The 20,673-nt window shown below is 44.8% G+C and overlaps 1 protein-coding gene across 2 annotated transcripts in view; it reads right to left on the bottom strand.

Annotated features, from left to right (window-relative positions):
- ALDH1A3 (aldehyde dehydrogenase 1 family member A3) overlaps positions 1–20,673 on the bottom strand; it is a 36,787-nt gene extending 16,114 nt beyond the window's left edge. The window contains exons 1-6 of one of the 2 annotated variants that reach the window (XM_026074119.1): positions 20,575–20,673; positions 16,974–17,078; positions 10,092–10,232; positions 7,277–7,406; positions 5,527–5,588; positions 2,009–2,137 (exon numbers count right to left, since the gene is read on the bottom strand). In XM_026074119.1, coding sequence (XP_025929904.1) covers positions 2,009–2,137; positions 5,527–5,588; positions 7,277–7,406; positions 10,092–10,232; positions 16,974–17,078; positions 20,575–20,673 — 666 coding nt within the window. The remainder of the gene's footprint in view (positions 1–2,008; positions 2,138–5,526; positions 5,589–7,276; positions 7,407–10,091; positions 10,233–16,973; positions 17,079–20,574) is intronic. The other variant, XM_026074127.1, reaches the window with a different exon arrangement.

Here is a 20,673-nt window from a genome sequence, read left to right as displayed (position 1 = left end):
AGACTAATGCCAGTTTCCACCACATTTACAACCTAGATTAGCCAACTAGTAATTTTGCCAAAAGACACAAATGGTAAAACCTTAGGTGAAATTCTAGTGCAAGGAGAAGTGTGGGCCTTATTGGTCTGTTTTTGCTTCCTGAAAGAAGAGTTTCAAGGATTATGCTTTTCTAGGCTAGCCTTTCTGTACTACTGACTGCACAGGCTGTCTTCCCTGCATTTCTTAACAATGGAATTGTAGGATATTAAATATTCACTTCATTTCTTGTGTCTTTTAAATATAAAATCTCTGTAAAAGCAATTGCTCCTTTCTAATACAGAAAAAATGGAAGTAATTGCTGATGTACTACCTTGCAAAAAATTACCTTGATAAGACTTTTTTCATAAATTAGGAATGCAGTCTGAGTTCCTACATGGAAGTGACAATGACAAAAGACAGTTTAATAGAGTTTGCATCTGGGCTAATCAGTTTTCAAGAAAACACTGCACGTCGAACTGCAGAAATAATGGGGTTTAGAATCAGCAGCAAAGCCATAAGGAAGCAGAAAATTCATTCAGGTCACCCTGAACCAGAAAGATTTTTTCTGTTTTTCAGCAAAAATGAAAGTCAAACTACTTTTCTTGACCCAAAAATATTTCATTCAACCCAACAAATAGTTTTGCTTATGTGTTAACATCTACTGAATCCTTTTTAAAGATTCTAAATAAATAAATAAATAAAGGAAATTTATTCTTCTGACAAACTCCTAAGAGTTTAGCCAATTGTTGGCGGTAGCAGAGGGCAACTTCAAATAAAAATTACTCTGCTCTAATTACACTTCTGCCTTGAAGTGCAACTGCCAAAACCAGACAGATTAGATTTTCAGTTAAAAAAAATAATTTCACAAGAATGAAATGGCTCTTTTGGGGAAATGCTACACCTTTGTGGGGAGCTGGATGTCAGAGTGAAAAGAGCGGTGGTATGACAAASCTAACTGGGAGTCATGAAAAACTGCACCCTACGCTCACCCATTTAGTGATTATCAAGTCAACTAACTGCAGGAGAAAGACACTTAACTGGTAGTACTTTTGCATACTTCTCCTAGCAGAGGAGCCCTAACTGTCAGTTATTAGCATGTCCTTTTATTTTCCCCCAGGCTAAGCCAAGAACAGATAGGATCATCATTAAAATTAGACCGAGACTAATGAACAGACCTTTCTAGTTGAGAGGCTAAAGCATATTCTGGCCTAGACTAAATGATGCCATGTTATGCTGAACACATCTAGCTTTGGGCGTGTGCCTGTTCATGCTGGACATTGTTTTGTGTCACACAACACCTTTAGCTTTTGTTCACAATTAGGGTCACATATTTAAATATACAAGGTTGATGCTGTACAGACCAGTCCCRGAAGATACTGTGCACCTCCCACCACATCTGTATGTTGAATAAATCTGAGGGCACTTGGGATCCTATATGACAAGCCCTAAAACAGTATTTTGAAATCCCAACCTGTGATTTTCTCTTTATGTCAGTATAGCAGGTGACTCTAAAGGTCAGACGTAGGTAAATTGTTTAATGAGACGCAGCAACTATGAACAATAGTTTCCTGTGGCACTCTGCCTTGGCTGAATTATCCTATGTCTAAAAAGGGTACAAACACAACACTGCTGTCTAACCACTCTCCTTTTTGTCAGATCCATGTTGTCTAATAAAACTGAGCAGTAGTCTTTCTCTCATTTGGGAGAGGGGAGGACAAGACAGAGGAATAAAAGACCAGTTTTTCTCTCTCCAGCTTCCTTTCACAGGAGCAATACCTACAGATTTTGTAATCTTTGTTACCTCCCAGTTAGCCACTGCCAGACACCAGGGTCTCTGAAAGAAAACACTGAAGACATAGGTTGTTCCCACTCTCCTCTGTGAAATCTTTAATTTAATGCAGCCTAAAAACCCACAGAGCCAATTCAATATGCAGCCTCCCTTGTGACCTTAAAAGTACAGTACCTGGATGGGATGCTCAGATTTCCTTACCTCCTTAATCAGTGAGCCAATGTACAGCGATGTGAGAGGAGTTTGTTCAGCCGGCTTAATAACCAGAGTATTTCCACAACACAGCGCTGGTGCCATCTTCCAAATCAGCATCAGCAAAGGGAAGTTCCACTGCAAGAACAGGAGGTCAGTCAGATCAGCCCCACACACCTCTGCACAGCTCAGGGAAAAACAAGCAACTGGGAGAATAGCCACAAAGAGTGGTGTTTGCTTATAATAGTGCGCTTGCTTGGTCTACAGATTACATCTTCCTCCRTTCCCCAAGCTAATCCTGTTAAATCAGACAAACACATTGTATGATGCAACTTCATTCTTTACAGGAGTTTGACCACACTTTACATAGGATTTTTGCTGTTCACAGAATCCCTTTTGGGATTCCAATGCATCACTTTTTACTGCATCCTTATGTGAGGGAGTTATGCGGTGAAACTGCTCACTTAAAGATACTCAGTTTTCTGTGAAAAGTTAGGAGTTATGCAATATCATCCAATTCCAGGTTTATAACTAGGAAACTGCAGTGGGTTGTTCAGCCATGGAGATCCAGGGGAGGTCTTAAATTCCCTTTAAATTGTAAATTGCTCCTTTCCAATTAGTTTTCTTATTTGGAATTAGGAACCAGTCCACATCAGTTTCCTCTGTGCTAATCTCTTTCATGGTCATGTGTATTTGTAGATCTTGGAGCCTAAGCAAGAAGTGGAAAATCTAGCTCATGCAGAATCTCAGAAAGGTCATTTGGCAGCAGAAAGGTTTTCTTCATTAAAAATAATTAATGTTGCTTCAGGAATGATGGAAGCAGGCCAACAGTAAGGGGACTTCTTGTCAAGGCTCAAGCCAAAGGCCTTCAGCTATCAACAAAGAAGCCAAATATGTCAGGAATCCACAAATTCACGCTTACAAACAAATTAGCAGTGGAGCTTTTAAGAGATGAGTTCTGTTCTAACCCAGCAGCCTCAAAACAACACAGAATTTAGTCTAAAGCATTATTCTTCAACTTGCCTTTCCCTCATCCCCAAACCTGTTTCGTTTCAGTGATCTTCTCCAGTTGGCCACATCCTACCATTTGCCTATTTGCCTTTTTCTCCTAAGCCTTCTTGAAGGCCTGAATTCTCAGCTTGGGACATTCGCATCTTCACTACTTTTCYACATTTTCAGAGCATGACATAACTCCACTAGAATCTTTCCACTGCAGAACAGCTGGTGAAAATAACAGTTAGTAAGGGACTTTAGGGCTGCCTGACAACATCACCTTGGAATAAAGCTCAGTCATATGCTGCACTCTCTAAGAACTTCCCTTGCTAAATAGGTGGGTTTAAATATAGTCAAGCTACAGTAAAAAGGAAGGATTGTTAATTGATCTAGGGAGACACAGGCAAATAGAGATAGAATCCCTCTATATCAGGTAGCAATATACAAATCCACTGACTATTGCTGTTAGAGATCAAACAGGGGAAAAAATTGAAGGGGATTTGTTCTGAGTAAACTGGAGACAGATGTGGTTTTGTTGACCCAGATCATCCTTTTTTACAAACATAGGGTTGAACCCGAGTCAAATCTGGATAAATGTTTTTGGAGTAAACTGAAAAAAGTAAACATTGTGAAATAAGAATTTGTTTCAAAAATTGCTGAAAAAAATAAAGGTATGCATCAAACTTTTGACCTAAACTTTTTAGGTGCAAAACCAAATCACTTCTTTTGGTTGAAATGAAATATTCATCTGACTTAAAGAAACCTTCTGTTTTTCTTTGCAACACAAAGGATCTCTAACTACTCATCAGAACTGTTTTCTCAGACCTAAGTTTAGACCTTTAGATGAAGGGATTTTAAATTAAGCAAAGACAACTTTATAGAAGACAGCTGAATCAAAATCTTTCCTATTTTTTTCTTAGCTTAGCTTTCAAGAGCTCAGAGTTTCAGGGTGGTGAGCAATATCTGGATTGTCATACTACTAAAGAAGCACTTAAGTCTCCTAACAATTTGCACCTGGGCAGGTAGGCAATTTTTCTTTGATAAAGCTAATTAAAAACTACGGCTTTTTAAATGTGTAACTTAATACTGCTATTTTACATCTTCTAGAGCACAGTAGCAAACTTGACAYAGACCGTTCCTCTAATGAAGTGTTACAAATTTATCTGTGACTGAACATCACTCAGATCATGATAATCACATATCTGAATTGATACTGGCATGTTTTTTATGATCATAATATCCTAAAAGCAGAACAGTATCCACTTGCGTAGGTGAATTCTTCTCAGCCAAGATGATTAGGTTTCTAACACACCCAAAGTTGTAGAAATCCTTTCTATTTTATGTRCTGCTGATGTAGGGTCAACCTGAAATGGTAAGAGTCCAGCTATTTTCCCTTACATTAGCCCTCCAAAACATCCTACATGTAGGCTTTTAAAGSAATAGTCTCCAAAAGCACTGCTGAGTGCCAAAGGTAGCTGAAGTATGACAGGGAGATATCTTTTAACTGGTGATCAGTGCAGGAAACCTGATGTTTTGAACTTAGGGCACAAATTCTAGTCGCTCACAAGTAGTCAAATTGCTGGTTCAGCCATAAAAGCTGTGCAAAGTTATTAAGGCAAATGTCTGATAATTAACACTGACGGCCTCCCGCTTTCCTCAGCCTGACGAGGCTAAATAGACTGTTCCACTTTATCACCAGGGATAAAAGCTCAGTCTAGCTGAAGGAAAAGGAATAATTTCCCCTTATGTTTTGGGGAACTGGACCAGACGTGGTATTCAAAAGCAAATCCAAAGCCCCACTTACGTTTCTTTCAGTCTCTCTTWTAACCTTATCCCAGGGGTCAAAATCTTCCCTGGACTTTATTGATCCAAGTATCTAAGCAGAGAACCTTGCACACCACAGTTTGCATCATGGCCTGCAGGATACCACGTTCAAAGCATGTTACAACCAGACAGGAACTAACCATGGCTCCCATGTAGCTGTAAAGTCTTTCTGGCTGTCTGCTTAAACAAAGCRAGCAGCACACACCAAAACTGGAGGTTTTCGAAGAACTAGCCACACTGTCCCCTCAGCAAAGAATGAGACCTCAAGGAAAAGAAAATTGTATTCAATGAGATTTAATCACACAAAGCTAAAAGAACAGCCAGGGGTTATTACTAATRAATATGATTTAAAACTCAAAACTATGCATCAGCACCAGGCAGCAAGAAGCAAGCACATGTAATGACAAGATGGTTGTCCCAGCAGCGGAAGAGTCAGAGAGCTCTGACTGGTCTCTGCTGACTGGGGTCAGCCTTAGAGAGGAACAGCATCTGATTAGGAGACCCACCCTTCCACTGCAGAGGAGGTTACCTTGCCAAGAGGAATTGGCATGGGGGTAACACAAGAAACTACATCAGGCAACTGAAAAGGGAGTTCCCTGCAGAACAGCTGTACTTAACTAGGAAGCGAATGGCTGCAGTATGAGACAGGGAGTGCGCATGCATTCCTTCCAGTTTCAAGGGAGATTCAGGGCACCATCTTTGCTACTTACTGGAGTTATAGCTCCACAGACACCCATTGGTTCATGCCTGGTGAAGCAGACAAAGTTTTCATCTGCAAAACAAAAGAATAAAGGAAGACAAAATAGTCAAAACCCCTGCTTCTGCAGAAACAGTACAAGATTACTGCACACTAACAGGTTGGGGACAGAACTTTATAACCCTGTGTCTGTTCATTTTAACTCACRCCCCTGGGACACCGCAGAAGGATGAAGATCTGTTTGAGAACAGGCTTGTGTTAGTTCAAAAGCCAAACGCTGCTCATGTTCACAGGGGAACCTTTTAAAACCATTGGGTCGATTCCTCCCACAAGCTCCCTGTGTTGAGGCTCAGGGGAGGTTAACTCTTTACTACACTGAAGAACAAGTGTGAATTTCATTCAGCTTGTGTCTCACTGACAGAAGCAAAGTACTTTTCTCCTTGAAGTACCCATTTTGTACAGGAATCATTTCATGTAATAGGACTTGCATTTTTGGTAAGAAATCACAAGAAGATGGAACTCTGGGAGTAAAGTAATGYTATTTATGCTAAAATACTGTGATTACTCTTTCAAAGCGAAAGCAGGAAGGACATTTTCCTTACAAATTCTTTTTTGCAGAAAGCCTAGTTTCAGTAGGAAGATCTGACTGAAAACTCAAAAATTTCTAATTATTGTTTTTAGAAGTGATCTCAAATCAGTATCAACAACCAACCTCTGGGCAAGCAACACTTCATGTCAATCTGAAGAAGGGTGACAGATCTCAGTTTACATGACTGACATCACTGTCTTTAGACCCTCTGCTGACTGGACTGGCAGAACTAGTTCAGCCCTTCAGAGTCCTTCCTCTGGTGAGTAATTTTTGTCTGCAGTGCCTGTCCTTCATACACCCTCAGTGACCAGCAGCATGCAGGGACAGAGCAGGTTGATTTTCAAAATATACCACATTGCTCATCATGCCCTGCAGATATCCACTGTCTTAACTTGTTCTCCCCATAACCATATTTGCACTTGTACAGGTGAGCCAAAGTGTTCTTCTCTCTGTCACAGTGACAGAAGTGCAGTGTGACTGCTCTGGCTATGAAATCTAGGAAGGGTGTTGATAACTTTCTCCGAGTGTCAAAAACCTGAGAGGACCCCTCCAAGAGCTCAGCACTTTGGCTCCTGAGGAGTCAACATCTCAGACTTTCTCTTTAAYAAAAATTAACAAAAAACACTATCTCATTTCTCAAAGCATCTGTGTGGCCAGCACTGTCAGGGGCACTGGAGCATCAGTGAAGCAGGACGCACAACTGGAGTTCACGTCAACTCTTTGCCACATCCCTGTGGTGTCTGGTGTAGGACAACATAAGCCCTGCTGCCTTCTTACATTCATCTCTAGAAACCTCTGTCTCCACATTCTCTGGCATCTTAATCCATTTCAGCAATTCCTAATGCATGAATTCCCTTACAAAGCGTGTGTGTGGTGGGGGGTTTCTATAGGAGTTAGTCTGAATTTAACAACAAAAGGCTTCTCTTAAAAAAGTGATGAAACAGCCCATCCAATATTTTCCAGAGGTCTATCCTGACATTCACATTATTCTCCTGTTACCTTAAATCTTGAAATGTATCTACTTAAAATGCATCCTGAGACAGAAAGGAAATACAAGGTTATTTTTGCAGGTTTTCAGAAGCAGGTCTTCCCTGCACCCCCCTCCCACAAAACCTCCCCCCCCCCTCAAGCCTGATCCCATCCCAGCTCTGAGATTGGGTCAGAAGGAACTTACCCACTGGGATAGTTCTGCCCTGGATTTTATCAGCCCATCCAGCATAATATCGAAGTGTCTTTATACAACCTTCCAGGTCAATGAAATAAGCCTGCAGAAAAGGTTTTCCTGTGTCCATTGTTTCCAGAGTCTGAAACAACAAATCACGTGCACTGTCAGACATGTCAATATTTTTCTTTTTAAAAAAGCTTTTAGACAAACTCCTCAATTTTCTTTTGCCTTATGCTGCAGACATGGGGTTTCCTTCCCTCACCTTATATTTGAGGAACAAGTTAGTTAATACAAATAAAGTAGGATGGAGACAACTAGTCTCAGTAACCCTGACACATGCACAGGTTGCCTTGTTCAGTGATTGCAATGAAACTGTCTTCTGGAAGCTCCCACAAGGTGGCTGTGGGTGGGACACAGGGCGGTGGTCTGGGGCACTGCTCAGATGCAATGCAAGTGTCATGACTTCACTGTAACTGACCCTCCAACACAGATGTTCTGGATTCCAGATGGTGTCACTGAAATCAGTCTGACCCACTTTTATTTGGAAATCTACTTTGCTTCCTGCTTCACAGTATTAAAAGCATCCTCTGAAAAGCCTCTTTTGTCCACAGGATGATAGAAAACACATTTTTTACAGAGTTCTAGTAAAGTAACCTTTGGGCTCAGATCTGTGCTTACACTGAGGCAATGGAGAAGCTGCTTCACTGAAGTCGCACTAACGTTGAGCTGCGCTAAGTGGAGTCCAGTTTGGGCCTGTGTCCTTCTTGCAGTTCTGGACATTAGCTCAGTGAATGCTTTGTTCTCTACTCAGGTCATTAAATGCGATATTGGTGGAAATGGCCAGCACATCCATAAAGGAAGTACTATCCCTTGGTAGATTGAAACATCTTTGTTTACATATGAAGTCATACCCTGTCATCTTCCACAAACATTAGGGTCCAAACGGCACTCAAAAAGACATTCCCCTTGGAATGACTAGGATTATTATCCGCTCTGAACGTCTGCTAAAATGACTGATTTTTATAAGTCATTACTTAGCATGCAGCCAAGGCAGCTACGGCTGATTTTCTGCAATGAGAATAACAATGCCAGACAAGCCCTCCCAGATCAGAAGGACAGCAGAAAGCTAGAAATGAGTGCCCTGGTTTATGGAAAAAGGAGGTCCCTCTGAAGTTACACCAAGAAATGGGCAGAAAATGAACAGGGTTTATTCACACACACATATTCTTTTTTTCCCCCCTTTTATTTGTGGGCCAGAACTGCCCTCAGACCTGGAGGTTTTGTTTCTGCCCTGCTGAAACTGGAGTCTGCCATGTGGTTCAGAGACACTGCTGAGGGAAGAGACCCAGCTCAAAATAGTCATGCAAATACAGGCTCCTAAGCACATCCCACATGCCTTAAGTACTGCTGGCCTCAGGGGGACTTCAACTCAGTAACTCAGTATGCAATAGCACTGCATGTCATGAATGCCATACTCCTGAAGACAAGCAGAGCAAAAGCGCTGCGCTGAACTGGTGATGGAATTGGGTATGGACAGACAGCAACTCTAAGCTGAGAGATGCTAGGATTTGGGGGAGATCTGGAAAGATGCACAAGTCCCACGGAGTCTCAAGGCTTCTACCACTGCAGCACATTTTAGCTCAGATCCTTCTCCCCTTCTTCTATACCAGAAGGATTCCTTCCTCAGGACAGGATGGGGAATCATTAGCAATAGTTCTTCAGTGCAGAAGTCCAAGTTAACACAGCTTCATGGCTATAAAGAGATTTTCCTGAGCCAGTACACTCAGTAGGGAAAGAAACAGTTCCCACTTACACACATTTTAAATATTGGATAACATCCAACAAGGGAAAGATTCTCTCTTTCCAGACCCCCTCTTTTTAGGGGAAACAGTTTGCAAAGAAGCCAAAGAGGCCTTGCATCTTTGTAATAAAGAAGGACCAACTGAGTTTCTCTTTTTTAGGTATGTGAATGCTACCTAACCTGGGAGACAGATATGAATATTGATGACTGTTAAACCAAGAGAGAATACATTTATTGCTTTAAAAATTGTAAGCATTAATATTTATAATCTCTTCAATCACTAGCTAAAGTTTGAGAAGAATTCAACCATATACAAGAACCAACAGCCATTTTCTAAGACCCCCAAAATCATCCAGTAGAAAGAGGAAGATAAGCTGTAAGTTCTCCTTGGACCCATCTGTTCTACAGAAAGGGGGAGAGAGAAAAAAGAAAGAAAAGCTATGCATCCAGTTCCAGAGAATATATATGGTCAGTGTGAGAGCTCTAAACACACCAGAGAGAAAGTTTGAGCCTGTGCCACTGTTACTTGTTTCTCTGAGTGGGAAACATTGGGACTGTTTCTCACTCTAGACTCTCCAAAAGACAAGGCCAAATCCCTTACTCCTGTATGGGAGAAAAGGAAAAGAATTAGGTCAAGTTTGAACTGTGGTTCTCCTTTGGAAACGCTGAAATCTGTAATACAGGACTGGGATAATAAAGTCCAGAATGACATATGAGAAATGAATTCAGGAAGAATTTGCAGCTGTCACTGCCCAACACCAAAGCCCATCAGCTCTGAAAAAGCTACCTGGCTTCCCAACTGTACAGCACAAAGAACAGGGATGGGAGCGGGCAGCCTAAGTCAGCAGTGGGCACAGGGAAAAGAGGAGCCAGAAGGTAGGTCCTTACTGTGGGATTCCTTCCTCCCTAGAGACCTTAAAAGGGACGTGACATGAGACAGGGATGCAGCAAAACTGGAGGGATGGAGCCGAGTTATCAGCCAGTGCTGCTGGTTCATCATTGTTCCCCAATCACTATACTTACTGCAAGGATGACTCTGTCTCGCTCAAGAAGATCAGCCAGCTTGTGCAAGAGCCGTCCTCTGCTTAAGGCATCCATCTGTCTCCATAGAGATCCCCTCTGGAACGCTGCCTTTGCTGCTTCCACTGCGTTATCCACATCAGGCTGGAGCAGCCAGGCAAACAAGAAAATATTAGGTTACAACAAAAGGTGCTGGACAGTGGCACAGAGACCCCAGAAGGCTGCCTCATAGGTGATGCTGTGGTGGCTAAAACCTAGTTGTCTGACAAGACCACCTCCATTTTGCTCCTGGGATCTTGTAGGCTTAGGTCCAAGTCCAAGTGGCTTCAGACATCTTGGGTCCGGCCTGGGCTGATAAACAACCTGGGGTCAAAGTGCCAATAGGGTCTTTCAAGGGGAATTTTATGCAACTGGTTTGTTTACAGAATAATCCAGAACCATGTTCCTGCCAGTATAGCATGTAAATGACAAAGCAGGGAAAATGGAGAAACAAGATTTCAGTGCTGTTCCCATTAGAGCTTCCCAAGTATGACAGATCCTTGGTCTGCATGGATCAGCATCCTCTAAACAAACGTGGGATGGAAAGTAACTCATGAGAGAGACCATGGTTTTAGCCAGGGGAACAATCACAGTTCTGACCCCTCTCTTCAGTCCCACCTTCTCCCATGCGAACCCACATCAATAACAATTAACACACTAAGAAAGCTCCCTTAGATCCTAGATTGTGCTTCAAGAATACTTCCACCAGTCAGGAAGGGTTTGCACATCACCCAGTGGTAGGGCAGAAGCATTCCAACTAGAGGGACTTAGTGGCACAGTGCCACTCTCTCCTTCTCTCCAATTGCTTTACTGCATCCTGGACCAAATCCAGCTCTGTTTACATAAGCAGCTACTCAGGAGGGCAGTGAATTCCCTGGGAATGGCAGTGTGGGAAGAGAGGGAAGCTCCATACATTTGCTCTGGCCACAGCATGCCCCAGCAGACTGCTCCCCCCCTCCCACCCAATATGCATTGATTAAAAAGTGAAGTCAAGGACAACCTCCCTGGCCAATGAAGTCAATGGGAATGCTGCCATCAACATCCACAAAGTCAGGACTGTACCCCAAGCATATATATAAAGCGTATTTCACCCTGGCTTTGGACAGGATCCTGCTCTGTGTAATGTCTGGCACAGCCAGTTGTCTCTCACTCCAGTTGATGGAGAACGCTTTGCATCTCACCACAACATGTGGCTCAGGGGGATGGGAAAGGAGGGAGGGTTTCAGGCCTTGATTGCTGCTCATAGCACCTCGTTAGCAGCTCTCACACGTCGTATCTCAAGTCCTGTCCAGTCAGGCTGGATCACGCTCCCCTGCAGTGTGGGATACAACTGCGAGGTAACCCCCACACTATTCCAGCAAGGACTGGCCATTCCCCCTCCAGGGGGAAGGTTGCGGTGCTGAACCAAGGAAAATGCTATAGGGAAACACAATGTCTTCCTACACTGAAGGTTCACAGAGAAAACTGCAAGTCATCATCCACTGAAATGACACCTTGGACTAAATTTGGCTCCTCTTCTTTTCAGGTAGATTACACAGCTTAAAAATAGGCTGACATATGCTGCTGAGAAAAGAACTCCACCCTTTCAGAAGGGAGCTGGTGAGGAAGCCATTATAAGAAACTTGTGCTGTTACAGGGTGTTAAGAATGTCTCTGGTCAAGCAAGGGTGGCTGCAAGGCAGAGGCAGCAGAGCAACTGTTGTATGTTCACACATCGGTCCTCCCTGGTGCCTGTCACTGACAGGCAGAATGGGGTCAGAGACCTGGGGCTGTGCTCGAGGCATGGTTCGCTCCAGCTGAGTTAATCTGGATTCAAAATAACTGGCACATCACAAAAGCCAGAATGCACCACCAACTGCTGTGCATTTATGTCCTCTCCATCCTGCCTGCTGGAACGAAGACTCAAGCTGCAAGAAGGCAATATTTTAAGTGACAAAGCAGACGAGAAACACGAGAAGTGCATCAGGTTTGATCACATCTTTCCTTAGCAGTGATTAATCAGCTTCTGTGACCAGGCAGGGAGCAACAGTGTTCAGAGAGTCAGGTCTGCAGTGCTGGGCTGCAGCCTGTGCCACTGGTAGAGCGTTCACAGCACTGAGTGCCAACGGCATGGTCCTGGCACTCACAGGAACAGGGATGAGATGGCCGTGTGGGCAAAGGAATTCAGCACGTGCCCAGATTTTCCCTACCCTCTAAACGTGGGAGCACCTTAGCCCTGCTGCAGCTCCTGCAAATGCTAGCGGTTGTCTGCTGGAGTGGTGAGACCCAGGGAACTCGCCGAGGCTCCGACCTGTCCCAGGAGTCTCTTGCTCAAACACAGGCAGAGGGAGCAGCTGTGCTGAACAGCACAGCCTGTGTGGGGGCAGAAGGAAGGGAAGATCCTGCAGGACAGCTGGACAGCCATTACTGCTACTCCGATAGAGGCACCCATCCCTGTGGGTTGCAAGGATGCACTCACACCAGCCAGTGAGAAAGGCAGCAGCATTCCTGACAAGCAGACCACAGTCCCTCTCTTCTCCCCTTCTCCCTTGTCTCCCCATTTTGACTGCAAGCTACTGTGATTACAGAGAAGCTGCCCTGAGCCTCTTCCCCTGAAACCCTGCATGTTGGTGATGCTCTACTCAAGGAAAAGAAAAGCAGTGAAGCACTTGGGCTTTGCCCTTTTCCTGCAGAGATCACCGCTGAACACACTCTTTTAGAGGCAGTGGAAAAAGTGCATCTTTACTGATGACAATGTCATAGTGCTGCTGTCCAGAGGCTCTGGATGGGTGATGATTATGTGGTCAGTTATATTCATTCTTGTCCCTTTCCTTCTTAGATATTCAGGGCACATACACTCAGTGGCTTGGGGATTGCAGTCATTAACAGACAAGCAAAAAAGCTTCCCCAAAACACCCTCAAGGGCAACACCACCAAGTGAGATCTTGTAAGCCAGCACACTCTCAATAGGCCTGAGAGCTCAGACCAGCAAAAACAAGGAAATTCTTAAGGAGGGCTGAAATGCCATTCTTAATCCATCCTGTTATGACTAGGCATTAGGGGAGTCTGAATGGTGTGTTCATTACAGGGATGTTGCAATAGGTAGGCACAATGCGTGACAAAGACAGACTCATAACTGTCAAGGTGCCAAGGACACACAGCAGTATACAAAACCACAAGGAGGAGGTCTGCGCGTCCCAGTGCTCAGTTTTGATCTATACAAAATTTATTGAGTATTACATAAAAAGCTCCACTAAGAGAATATTAAGATTGCAAAGTCAAGCACTGGAGTGTTGGGAAATGCCAGAAAACCTTTACACCTACCCTGGGTGCTTGTGTTATGATACAACCCCCAGTTACACAACCGCATACCATTTTCCCCTGAACAAACTCACGTGGATCTTTGTTCTAATCTACTTCCTCCACCTTCCTCCTCTACTGCAAGTCTGGCTCATCATTGCTCTACTTGTGTCCTGCACCTTCTTCCTCTCTCCTGCCTCAAGCACCAAGCTACAGAGCACATTGGAGACCATCACCCCGCAGTCCCTGTTCCTCATACTGCCAGAGCTGGGAAAACACCTGCAAAGAAGGTCTACTTCTGGCTCAATGTAGACAATACAGTGCTAGGAGACATGCAGGGATGGAGTACGCCCTGTGGAGACTGTCTTACTTTGATTCAATTGCTATTTCTTTGAAAAAACTCCACTGCACACATCCTTGGAAAGGCATGTTTCTGACACAGGGCATGAGCATACTTCAGCTGCTCAGTCAGAACAGGTTCAGAGCTCCCCTGCAAGCCCTCTGCAAACAGTCTACACATTGCACTGGTGTAAAGTTTGAACCAAAGTTTCAATCAGCTACGAACAGCATCTTAACAGTGGAAAGTGTACAAAAGCATTAGCTACAGCATTACCAGTCTGCTGGAGGGGAAATAGTCTGCTGCAGGGAGTAAAATGGCTGCATCCTCTTACCTCAGCCTGCCCTTGCAGTACGAAAGGGGCAGGATGCCCGTGAACAAAACCCCCTTATAATACTTCAAAGATCCACGTAGGAGGGAGCACTGCTCAGAAACGACTGTGACAAAACCACAGCTCTGCCCTGTGGAGGCAAACTCGCTCTGCAGAAAGCCAGTCTGCACAGCTGCAGCCCTGCTGCCCAGGCTCGGTGGCAGCCAGCTGACCCAGGCACTCCTCTAAGGAGGCAGCCCCCTTCCCCCAGCCCTTGCTGACAAGCTGCTAGAAAACAGCCCATCTCCAAGTGTTAGTGACAGCACCAGAGAAATGGCAACGGCTCAAGTATTTTTGCCTTGACACAGTAACAGCAAGAAAGGGTGGAAGGTTCTGGGGCTGCATCATTCACTGGGGGCAGAAATCTACTGAAGAAATTTATTCCTGTCACAGTTATCAACCTGCAAACACTTGGGACACCTGGTGCTTATTTGGAAGGCAGAAAGCCTCTGAGCATCCAACAGAAGCATTTGCCATTTTATTTTCAGTGCTTCTTTCCCACCTGAGACTTCCCTTTATCACCCTATCACTTCAAAAGGCATTTCTGTCTTAAATTTTTTAACTGTGGAACAAAYAAAACCTTTGCTCCTAACCTTATAAAATATTGGCCAAGTTTCAGAACCAGAATAAATTGTCATTGCCAAGGTATTAGCTGCCAAATTCCCACCTGTCACGTGCAGCCTAACCAAACATACTTGGCACGGCCAGGGAGGGGCAGGTTTCTGTTTGGGGTTAGGGAGGCAGAGTCCTGCTGCCAGTCAGTCTGAAGGCAAGCCCAAGGCAAGCACAGCCCAGCCAGCACCAGGAACTGCCACCCATCCTGTGGTCCTGACCAGCACAGCCAAGCAGGGCTGCCCCAGGGGGCAAAGATAAGGGAAAGCACCACCCAACACAGCTCACCACTTTCTGCGGTAACAGGGAGCTTCAACCCAACAGACTGGAGTCAGATTTAGGATGGGGATGTTCAACCAGGGCAGAGGAAGTTTCAGGGGATTCAATTGGCCCAGAGGACAGTGGGACACAGTCAAGTATCACCAGCAGTCAAACAGCTGGTTTGGGACATTTTTGACCCCTAACTCAGCCTTTTAATTAACTGAAGTCTTGGTCTAGCCCCACTCAATCTGTCCCACAAACCTACTTAGAGCAGAAAAAATTGGTGTGATGTAAAGAGGTGGAAGAGGAGGCTTTTAGCACCCAAGGTGCGGCTAACTTATATCCTTGCCTCCAATTATTCTACACACCTACAAGTCAGGGACCTGTGCTGAGCATCCACGGGCAGAGGGCTCCACTGACTAGCTCCAAGGAAAGGTTTTCAGTGACTCCTGCAAACCAGAAGCTGAAAGCTACTACTCTTGTACTCAGGTGGGGACAAGTCTCAAGGAGACAAGCTGCAATACCAGTCTTTTAGTTCTGCATAAAAATTTTCCTTGACTAAGTCATTAAGCAGCAGGCTTGAAATACTCATGTAATGCTCTGTAACTGCTTGAGGAGACACTTAGCTCAGGGAACACCACCAGAGTCATGGTTTCTGCCTAGCAAAAACCAATTGCATCAGAGTTAAAGTTAACTCCATCATCATTTACATGCCACTGCAATTAAACACAATTAAGCATCCTATCCAGTTAATATAATGGAATTACACATAATGTTAGATTCTGCCCCCATCTGCAATTACCCCATGGATGAAACAATCCACCATAGCAATATGTCTCCAAGAAGGCTACTTCTAGTGCCATCCAAAAAGAGAACTGCTACCTTATGTGCCACATGCAGGAAGGCTGGGGGCTTGTTATGATCAAGTACGTCTGGTCTCCTCTCCAGAAGGGTCAGGCTCTGTCCACTTACACAGTACAACACCAGAAAACACTTTGTCCCTGCTCAACTAGTGTCACCTCTACCAGCAAAGGATCCTCAAGGCAGCTACATAGTTGGAARCCAGGCATCCAGCCTCACAAGTGTTGGGCAAGCTTAGATACTGAGAAAAAGATACCACAGTACAGGGAGAAGTGTCCCACACTATTACTTCTTGCCCGCAGCAATGAGCGGCCAAAGCCCTGGTATGGCAGGGAAACCATGAATCACCTTCCCGTGACATATTACGAGAAGCAAACCCTTTGGCCAGCTCTTCCCCATACAGCAGTCCTGTTGGCCCCTGCGTGATGGGCTGTTTTGTACAAAGTGCCACATCCAACTGCTCTTCACCTCAAGCTGTTACCAAACCCAAGCAGTTATGTCCCAGGCTACAGTACAGTGCTCCAAAGCCAGAGACCATTAATGTTCTTGAGAGATACTGGTTTTGTTTTAACTGACAATTGTCATGTTTGTGCAGGATACCAGAACCCATGATACCAGTCGGAGGAGTATCACCACAGGGGATCTCTAACAGAAGGCAGGTACCATTTGTGTGACTGAGCTTAAATTTTCCCCAAGCACTCAGATTATTTGTTGATTGTTTTTAAAAGAAGGATGAGTTTCAGTTCAGTGTCTAACAGGTTGCCATGCAGCATGTGGATAAACCACTCCTAACATGAGACCCAAGTTCTGTCAGGAAAGTTCACTTAGAGCAGCTACTTCTTTGCAGCTTTAAAACATATGAATGATGCTGAATCTCATTCCTGTGCCAGTGTTCAGGGGGCATTTCCTGTATTGATCTGTAAGAGAAAGTGACTCAGCTGAGCTGAACAGGACTGATCCCACCCACCCAGTGTAATCCTCAATCAGCACATCCAGCGTTCCAGGCCTCCTGCTCAGTCTGGCCAGTTGTACATCATAGTTAAAAGCCAGTTTTTCCTCTGTGTCCTTTCCTAAACAAGGAAATCCCTTGGAAGCTGTCTTTTGCCTGCCTTCCCAGCAACACTTACCTTGTCTCCTTCCTCAATGTCACAAATTTTCTCCAGCGTTGAGGGGTTGTAGGTGGGAAACTTCTTTCCACTTGTGGAGTCATGCCATTCATTGTTAATAAATATCTGAATAGAGAGCAAGAGGAGGGGAAGAAAGAAAGCACTGATGCAGGTGATGTAAAAAAAGAAAAAAAAAAGAGATACAAGTACTCCTCAAAGGTCCTGAGGATCCTCAGTTTCCACTGATGGTGGAGCCAAGCGCATGCAGGCCCTCCCTGCAAGGCTCTGTGTTTGTGATACAGACAGCATTCAGGCAAACTAGAACCTGAGCCAGAGAACAGACCAACAAGCCTTCGTATATCCAGTCAGTTTTGAGTGAGAAGACGACAGAGGATGGGGCCCACACAGTATAACACCATAATYTGGCAATGAGAAACAGACAGTTTTTCAAATACATCTCCATGGGAACAAGAAGCAGACACCAAGAGAAATCCATACGGTTCAGGCAAAAGGAGCCCCTTGTTATGTGTTACAATGGAAATGTCAGCACACAATATTATTTGGTTGTTTGTACCCTGCCCTGGGCTACTTCCATGACTTGGCCCTCAGCACTGACCAGAGGATGGTAAGTACGGGCTCAGTTCTACCCCACCATGCCTTGTCACAGGATAGATCAAGCCTCCCACGTCACTTGGAGTCGTCTGTGACAAGATTTAAGTGTTTCAAAATATTGCATTTCCAGAGCAAGAACAAACAGTCCCAGTGTTGCGTAACTGAAAATGCATTAAATACTAGAGTGCTGTTACTCACTGTAAACAGAACATGAATACCTATATACAAATAATTGATTCAACATGCATCTTATCCACACTGATCTAACTTGGCAGTGTTATGTTTTATAAATAAAGAAACTTTAAATAAGATTAGAGGAAACAATCTTTATTAGTACCCCGTTAGCGGCTGTAAGCTAGTACTTTTACTTGGAAGTCTTCCATGTTTGCAATCTTGCCTATGAGTCTCTACACACTACAAGGAGATTAATGTTGCATCCCCTACATCTAAATTCCCACCACTTCGGGTCATAATTTTCTTTCTTCGAGTAGCTTTTTTCTGAAATGAGTTCTTCCCTGACTATTTCTGCAAAAGCATCTGATACACAACTGGAACAGATGCTGCATTTTTATGCCCACCTGTTTTGATCAGGCCCAGGAGAAAGAAAATTCAGTGCGACAAGTTGCCAAATGAAGTCACAAGAAAATCTGCAACATTAGAAATATTAATTAACTTGACATTAATGCTCCTAAAGTACTTCTGTTTTCCAAGTGCTGCATTTTAATTATATAGAAAGAAAACAGTACATTAATTCTAGCTGGCCCTTGTTTCACAAATGAAGAAAGCCACATTATAAATGTAAGAGATAAGAAGGACTGTAACATTACAGACTAAGGACTAGGGGATACCGTTTTTCTCAGTCCCTGCATTAAACATTAATTCTATGGGTTGGGGTGGGAAGGCAATGTCCCTGTAACAAGTGCTGGAACACAGGAACGATGGAATCAGACTGTTTTAAATACAAGATACACTGGCATGATTCTGGGAGTCATACCGCATAGCTTGAGCCTTCAGTATGGGGAGTCAAACAAAACAAAAAACAAGAAAACCCACGCAATTGGAACAGTTTATCAGCGGTTCATGCAACATGCCTAGAACGCGGGACATTAGATGGTGGACAGACCACTTCCAACACACATCCAGCTCACAAGTATTAAGCTGCTCTATAAGTAATATGTGTGAAAATTGTTGAAAATCTTCCTTTCCTCTCTCCCAGCCCAGTAACTGGTAGAACCGAAAATAAGATCTCCACCGAACAGAGGAAAGTGTACCGTCAGCTGTAAACATCTGGTGAAACTCAGAGCTTGTAGAAAACCCCTCACAGTTTTATGAAAACTGACTGCTGCTCATTATTTTCTCAGATGCACTGGGAGCATCAAAGCAGATGTCAAACTCACACTTGCAATTAACACTGGTTTCYACTTCTAAATACGTATCTAGATACCTTTAGTGCACAGTCTCTGGCTAAACTCTGGAGAATAAAAAAAGCATGTTTTAAAACACACACGGCTGCAGGATCAGACCCCAAAGGAGTATTTAAAAATGTTCACAACAATAAAAATAACACAAAACAGAACATTTGGATGTTTAAGAAGAATTCTCTACTGGCCGTGCCCATGTCGGACACAGGGAAGGGAGCCATTTGTGCAGCATTACGCCATTCCGCAATCAGCAACTGCGGATACAATTTGCTGATAAGTGACAAGTTTATCTTTAAAAAAAGAGTGGATAAATTTGGGATGTTCAAAATTAATTGAGTCCAGTGATTACCACTAATTGTTAATCTGTTTCAGTTCTTTGGACACAATTCAAATCAACACCTCACTGGAACAGCTATCGCCGTTTACTCTCTCTCACTGCAAGGGAATGAAGTTCAAGGTCTGCACCTTTTTACGCTTAATAACAGTAACAGTAATTAATAGGCTCCCCTCCAGCCCTTTTCATCCAGCCACATAGTTCAAGTTATGGCAATCAAGGCCGCCTAGAAGTGTAACGAGCCTGGGTATTTTCCCCAGCGCAGAGGCAGCGGTTAGGCTGCTGTGGAACAAAAAGCGGCAGGGCTATCGCAGCGCTACGGCTGCTTCGGGAGCAGGGATCGCTGCGGCGGCGCTCAGCCCCGCGCTACGGCCAACGTCATGTCCGAAGGACCGAGTGTCTTGCGCTCGGGAGCCTTCGGAGAGATCCCAGYGGTCAGGGCGCCGCAGCGGCTTTCAGGGAAGCTCTGGGAGCCAAGCGGAGCATGTTCACGCTGGTTTTTCTACCTTAACTCCTCGTCCTGCAGGGAGGCCGCGAGCAGCTCCATCAGGGTGGAGAAGACGACAGGAAGGGCATCAAAACCGCTCACTTTAYGGAGCTGCTGGATGGCCTCAACCCCGCTCCGCCAGCCTTTCCTTAGGCCCAATCCTGCCAGACGCCGTCCCTCCTCCCGGCATTCGCCAGAGSCCAAAAACATTCGCTGGCACCAGCCCCATGGAGGCCCGATCCTGCCTCAGCGCTGCAGGGAGCCTTGCGCCGATCCCACAGATAAAACCCACCAGAGCAGCCTATTTTAAGCAGGCGCCATCCCACGTCCCGCTTCACCTCTGCACGGGGCGGCAGCCACCCACAAGGCGCCCAACACGCTAACGGATAGGTTTGGCGAGGGGAAAAGGGCCCCCACAGAGACCTACGAGGGGCCATGGCCGGCAGCACAAGGCTTTTTTTTTTTTGAAGAATTAATTTGATTTCTTGGGCTTTGGGCATGGGGGAGACCACAGCACCCTTGGAGGCGACACCAGCGCCCACTCGCTTTAGGGACTAACACGCCCCTTGCATCCCCACGGGTTTGCTGTTTAGGGTATCAGAGAAGAAAAAAATAATAATAATTAAAAAAAAAAATCAAGCTGAGGGCATAAAGTAAAAAAGGAAAACTGTCACCACCAGCACGCACTCCGCCGAGGTGAGGCTCGGCTCAGCTCGGCGCGACGGCAGCCGCCCGCCCGCCGCCTCCCCTCGCGGCCGGGCCGCTCACCTTGGTGTACTTCACCTCCAGGCTGCGCAGGGGCCGCGGCAGCGGCGGCACCTTCCTGTCGGGCTGCCCGTTCTCCACGGCGCCGTTGAGCGCGGCCAT

The sequence above is a fragment of the Apteryx rowi genome, unplaced genomic scaffold (assembly GCF_003343035.1).
Source record: "Apteryx rowi isolate R43461 unplaced genomic scaffold, aptRow1 scaffold_11, whole genome shotgun sequence".
In the NCBI taxonomy this organism is placed as follows: domain Eukaryota; kingdom Metazoa; phylum Chordata; class Aves; order Apterygiformes; family Apterygidae; genus Apteryx; species Apteryx rowi.
Note: the sequence above shows the minus strand (reverse complement) of the source record. Positions and strands in the feature narration are given on the sequence as shown.